Source organism: Atta colombica, unplaced genomic scaffold, assembly GCF_001594045.1.
Source record: "Atta colombica isolate Treedump-2 unplaced genomic scaffold, Acol1.0 scaffold48, whole genome shotgun sequence".
Lineage (NCBI taxonomy): Eukaryota > Metazoa > Arthropoda > Insecta > Hymenoptera > Formicidae > Atta > Atta colombica.
In genome coordinates, this window is record NW_017259537.1 from 77,453 (window position 1) to 84,665 (window position 7,213).

Sequence of the window (7,213 nt, forward strand, 5' to 3'; positions counted from 1 at the left end):
TTTTTTTTTTAACGAACAATGCGAAAATTATTTCTTTAATTATTTTTTATGTTTTCATATCATTATTATTATTATTATTGTTATTCCATTAAAAAGTAATTTTACAAAAAAAAAGAGGGATGTATGAACATTCATGTATATATCTCATCTGTATGTTTATGAATATTTATAAGTGTTTATGTAATGTTTATAGATATATATAAAATTATACATATTCATGCATGAAAAACTTTTTACTGGGATATAAATGTTGAATGGTTTTTTTAACATCCCATATAGGTAAAATGTTACATTAAAAATAAAATATTTCAATATTGAATTTTTTAATTAATGTAAAATTTAAAACCGATTAAATCATTGTTGCTCTTTGACTCCATTGAAATAAAAAGAATGGTAATTAAAGTTAATAATAAATATCGACAGTCGTCTTTCGAGAAAGTCTGATTTACAGGAACATTTTCCTTTCTACTATCTCTGACCAGTATCCAACATCCGAGTGTAATCCGTCACGTTAAATCAATTTCACGAGTCGTAGGTTTGCGTTTATTTCTAATGTGCGTGTATTTTCCGGACTTGTAAAAGATAATGACATACGCGTTAGAATGTTGACGGGTTCAGAGTTATTTCTAATAATAAGTCGTATGTAATTCTTCGCACGTCTTCTCAAATTCACGCGTGCCTACATGTCCTAAGCCCTAAGCACGTTTCGCGAACTTTTTACTTTGAACTTTCTGCATTTCGTCTTTGGCTATTCGCGTTCCGCGTTTATTGTTAGATAAATCAAAGACGCAAATTTTACAGACATACAAAAAGAAGAGTGGCTGAGAGTTTTTTATATACTTCATCTATATTTCTATTAAAATTGCAATATAAAGTGCTAAACTTAGTGCTAAACTAGTTCCTCGTGAATTCATGAAAATATTTATGTTATATTTCTTATCCTATAGTCTTATCCTATAATCTTATCCTATAGTCGCGATGAAAATTAACAATAGTATTTAATAAACTGTAAAAATTTTCCAAAATGAAAAAAATCTAGTTAAATTGAAAGAGTTTTGAAAGACGGTGATGGTAAACTTTTTCATTATAATTGATTATATTCGCTTTTGCATTACGAGTTTCGAATTGTCGATCGCTATTGTAGCTAACAACAATAAGCAGGATACATACGCGAATAATTCAAGCGTGTAACAGCATTTCCGTTAACCAAGGCGAGAGAGAAAAGAAAAGAAAGAATTTCACGATCTGGCATGAATCTCGCTCATGTGAATCGTGTCGGCGAAGTCCACAGGCAGAGTGCTGCTCATTGTCATTCGCTACCGTGGCTCTTTTTGTACGCGCGCTTGTATGTCCGTTAAAACCGGCCTTCGGGTGATACGTATACGTAATATATCCGGAATGCGCAAAAAGGTTTCCCTAGCTGACTAAACACAAAGCTCGCATACGTGAAATAGTCAATTCAGGAAATGTCGTAAAATCTTGAATTCTACTCAATTTTAATAATGCTTAACGCAACGTAAACAAGATGTTTTTCAGATATAATTTACTGAAATAAATTTTAGTTTTTGTTTAAAAAATTCTCAATTAAAATTTAAGATTATTTTAATTCTTATAATTTTGAAAAATTTCCATCTCTTTGCAATATTAATAAAATAATTGAAACAATTTCGTACTATTTCAATTTTTTTGAAAATATTTTTTAAGATTCTTTTAAATATGAATTTCTTTATTAATTTTTCTACTAAAAAATAATGATTATTTTTATGATATAAGCGAAAATTTTTTTCATTTATTTATCTTTCTTTGTTAAAAATAAGTTTATATAATAAATTCAAAGATTCATATTTTTTGTTCTTCCTCTCAAAAAATCTAATTTTTTGATATTTTATTTTTTAGAATTTTAGTCTACAACAATGAATATGCACAATACTACAATCACTATAATTAAAAGGAATGCATACAAATAACTCGATAAGACATAAGCAGGATAAATGAGTAAATGACTGATAATAATGAGAGTTAAATATCGGCATATCGATTTAAAAGACAATTGTGATCATTTCTTTTCCGTCCTTCTTCTTCAGAGTTTGCTCTCTTAGATTGCCACAAATTATCATTTGGTCTCGTGTTTCATAAACCTGTCTGCATAAGCGCAAAGTCCGCAGACTATTAATGAAATAAAATAATGAAATACGCTTCTCGCTTCTTCGTTCAATCATACGCCTCGCCAATAATTGCTGGCACAATTGTTACCGTCACGCAATCTAAGCAGCTTGTCTCACATCATCGCGAACATTATCATTTCAGAGTATTGCCCTGAAGATTCGTTGATGTCAATTGGTTGCTGCCGATCATATCGAGAGTAAAATTGCGGAGGGCATGCGATATGTGTGTAGATCAAAACCAAATATAAGGGTCTGAGCACAAGGATTGCCGTAACACTTACGACAGACTTAAGTTGTAGACGTAAGCAGCCCACAACTTTGGCATATGACGTTTTGCTTATATAGCACGTGATAGCATGTTATCAAGAGATACGGCAAATATACATAAATTCCACATCATACGTCAAAGTTTGTGCATTGCTTACATCTATGACGTATGATATGGCTCAGGCCATATTGTCAGGTACAATTAACTTAAAAACTTTATCGATTTACCATAAACAAATTCACGTTATAATCCATAGTAGTCAGTATAAAGAGAAAACAATTTCTTCCCGATCAAATATGTATATATTTGTAATTTTAAAAGAAAGGATAATTTTACCTCCCTAGTATGATTAATATTGTATATCTAATAAAATTGATCTTTTAATGCAGAAAATCGCAAGACTATTAATTATTTCACATATTTAATAAATATGTATGTATTTGACACACTTAATATATTTAATTACTTTCCATAACTTCAGAATTCAATTTTTATTGCCTAAAATTATTGAAGTTATTTATTATTCAAAATTTTTTAGTATATTTGTATTTTTTATACGGAAAACATGAAATATTTATAATTTTTTAAAATTTATAATTATATTATTATAAATGAAAAAAATATATAATTATGTCAAAATACAATATTATATGACAGTAGAGAGACACGCAGGATTACGATGGAGAGACCAGATAATATTCATGTTGCAGCAGATTAAGATACTCTATCTCCTTTTAAGCTGATGAGAAATTCAGGAATGTTTCTCACATCAGATCTCTTACCTGACTTCCTTTAGAAGCTTATTCGAGACTGCTGCGGTACAGTGGAAATCCACGATATACTTGTGTTGATACTCGAGCAAATTGCAGTCAATATTGGGTACGCAGAGCTCCATGAAGTGTGGCCGTAGTCGACCTATAGTATACTTAGCAATATCGGTGATTAAAACGGTACAAGCAGCACCGAAACCAAATACACCAACCTGCAAACATTATTTTTTATATTATTTTTTATAATTAGTTTATATTATTTCTATAGAAAGATACGAATTGACGAGGATTAAACTTTAATAATTTTTAATTCGTAAAGATTAAAAAGTTCAGAAAAAATTTTGATAAAAATATTAATTAATTTTACTTAATTTTTAAAATTAAAAAAACTTACTTTCTTATAAGCATTCCATAACCATGGAGGTATAGTATATCCGAAAAGCATATTCGCCGTGTGTCCGGAGAAATTCCTCCCGTGCAGATATTCTCCTATGATCATCTAAAATCAAAAATCGAAATTTAGAAATCATATATATGTTCACATCCAATATGTTCGTTACAGCTTATATGTCTGATGTCCTAATCTTTCTTTAGGACTTTTATAAAACTTAAAAAACATTTTGCAAATTTTTTCAGATCGCAAGAATTTTGCAAAGCTCAATCAAAAAGTATCAATCTTGAGGTATCTTTTCATGTCAACGCTTGACGCTCATTTTCGGCGTCAAAATAAAAATTAACAAATATCAAGCACCAATTTTGATCATGTGATCTATTTTAATGCTGAAAATGAATGTCAGTATGAAAAGGCACTTTTACAGTTTGAGAGAGAGAGAGAGAGAGAGAGAGAGAGAGAGAGAGATAACTCAATTCTCTTTCTTTTTCTTAAATTCTACCGATCTGTCACATTTTTAATCAAAGCGAATTAACTAGGCCAGATCCCGGATAAAGGTTCGCTGGATGATACAGCGAACCCAAAGTTCACGAGGCATGCGTAAATGAAATACGACGGTGAGTTCATACCATTTGGCGACCATTTTCTACCTGTTCCTACCTGATCCCTCCTCTTCTTGTTGTCCCAGGGGAACATATATCAAGGAGCGCGAGCAATCTGTTTTCCCTACGAGGGTGAGATAGATAAAGAGAGATAGATAATAAAGGCAACCGGCTCTGCGAGAGACTCGTGAGATTTCGAGAAAGACTTGAAAAGGAAGTCGACGAAGGGGTGAACCCTTCTCAGATTGCTGCGCGTTCAGATACAGGAATGTGTATACCTATAAAACGTATAAAACCATATCGCATCAAGAAATATCAAGAAGATATAAGAAAGATAAAAAAGATGCTGAATAGAGATAGTGATCTTGTCAAAAGAGAAAAATAATAATACAAATAAATTGTAAAATCTATTTATTGGTGATCAGAAAATAATAAATAAATCTTTTTTATGATTATTCAGATAAGGATGCACAAGTAGTTTCAATCAGGATTGTATAATTTAATTTTAATGACAAACACATAATAGACAAACAATAACATTTTATAGAGTGTTATAAAATATCAAATATACATAACATATACAAATTTGTCTTTCTTTACTGATATAAAATTTAAATTACTAAGCTAATAAAAGATTCAAAAAAGTTTTATAAAATTTAATAAAATTCAAAAAAAATTTGACTGAATATCATATCTATACCAAAATATATCGAAAAAAATGCGTAAAATCAGCAATATTCTTATTTTTTCAAATATATAATTTTTTAATAACTAATATTCTTTTCTCTTCCTTCTTTTACTCTTCTATCTTCAAATTCCGACAAAGAATAAAATTGCTAAGAAAATAATTCCATGATATAGAATTATCTACTTAACGAAAAAAACGATCACCGGTAAATAAATAGGCAGCCTTATACTAGGAATTTATGCAATCAACGTAACCGTATATAATCGATATATAATAACCGATTTCCAAGTAGCAATGACTACACTAGATAAATATGCTAGACTATTCCTATTCAATATTAACTTTTAAATAATATTATTCGAGTTGTTTATTTTAAAAGCAATGAGTCAAATTAAAAAATTTTATAGATTTTAATTTTATCTCAGTAAAAAAAATTATCAAATTGTGATTAATATAATATCTTATTTTGTGAAAAAAAACAAATTTTTTCAAATTTAACAGTCCTTTGTGCACTGAATAAGGTCCTATCTTGCGCGTGGATATGTAGTTAATGATTACATAGATCCCAAGGAACTCTATGAAATCGTGATATGAACTTCACTCATCTCACGTGAATGATCTCACGGGCATAAGGTTTATTTTGACTTTCATTATGATGATTTCTCATCCATGCGAGCATGCGATTTATGATCGTATATAATTATAAATTAACAGCGCAATCTCTCGCGCGATATAATCGCTTCCCATTTTCTCTCAGTATAAAATACGCACACTCTTATAACGAAATAAAGACGATTGTGGAATAGAAGAAAAATTCTCTTTATGTTGCTACGTAAATAAGCGTGAGTATATTCCGCGAAAGAGAGAGAGAGAGAGAGAGAGAGAGAGAGAGAGAGAGAGAGAAAGAAAGTCAACGTGACATGACGTGGCGAAGTCACTATTTGAATGGACGCTGCTTATCGTTCATTTTAATAATTATATCTGCCAGATTTATAATGCGAAAAAAAAAATTCTCATGAAGTATGTCAATAGAACATTATACGGCTAATCCAAGACTGATTAGATATTTCTGCATCAAATTGCAAAAAATAAAATAAAATTTGCTTAAAAATTTTGGTAGTTTCAGAATGTTTAACAACTGAAAAAAAAAACAAAGAAGAAAGATAACAAGGTTAATATAATTTTTTCTGTAATTACACATAAGTATTGATTTTACTCGTTTTATGTATATAATTAAATTCGAAAATAATTATTCCTTTAAAAAAATTATTTAAAACTAAAACAATATTCTCTCTTTCTCTCTCTCTCTCTCTCTCTCTCTCTCTCTCTCTCTCTCTCTCTTTATTTTTTACTCGTATACACATATATGTACACAATTTCACGTGCTTTGAATTATGCACAACTTGAAATTATTTGCCTTGCGGTGACAGCGTTAATTTAAACTTCATGTGATGGTTGAGAAGAGAGCAGAATGGAGTGGAATGGACACCTAACGTCTGAGGAGCAAGTCTTTTATGACCGACACTGAAATAAGAAACGTCGGCAAAAACGAAGAAAATCGAAAACGATGCATTTTATATCCACGTGAATCTGATTATGGCACAATGACTTTCAACTTTTCGCTTTCGCCTATGGTAAAAAAAATAGCACCTTATTCCTTAATCCTTAATAAATAGATAATAGAAATAATACTCAGTAAATCATATAGATTTGCAATTTTTGTAAGATACAAAAAAATTTTTCTTCAGAAAGATATCTAAAAGAAAACTACATAACAATAGCTTTATTTTTCAGATATTTAATATCTCTTATTAAAACAAGTCCATGATAAATTTAAAATGATCACAAAAATTATTTCATTTTTCTTAAAAATATATATTAAAAAGCCAATTATTTTAAACTTAAAAAATTTTACTTGACTATTAAAATGCTAAAATAGTAAATTGTATATTGGAATATAAAATAGTATATTGGAAAAACTCTTCATAAATTATTAACATATAATATATATGTAATTTATTATGTATACGGAGAGAATTTTGTTTTAAAATTTATTATCCGAAGATATGATAATTGTGGTACAATACAATATTTTAAAGATTTTTACCATACATTTCACACAGTAAAATTAATCAAACTTATTTTATACTTTATTAATGAATGAGGGAGATTTACATTAAAATTCTTGGAAACACAATATTGTCCCACGACTATCATATTTTCAGGGTAACCTCTAAGAAAAAATTCTCTCCGTGTATATAATTCATTAACATATTATATATATGTAAAAAAACATTTGATTAAAAATACCTTATATACACATATATAT

At 29.2% G+C, this 7,213-nt stretch overlaps 1 protein-coding gene across 1 annotated transcript in view; it reads right to left on the reverse strand.

The window, feature by feature from the left end:
* LOC108691621 (putative phosphatidate phosphatase) overlaps positions 1-7,213 on the reverse strand; it is a 39,899-nt gene that overhangs the window by 8,845 nt on the left and 23,841 nt on the right. Inside the window, exons 3-4 of the mRNA XM_018199463.1 lie at positions 3,598-3,702; positions 3,216-3,415 (exon numbers count right to left, since the gene is read on the reverse strand). Of these exons, the coding sequence (XP_018054952.1) occupies positions 3,216-3,415; positions 3,598-3,702 (305 nt within the window). The remainder of the gene's footprint in view (positions 1-3,215; positions 3,416-3,597; positions 3,703-7,213) is intronic.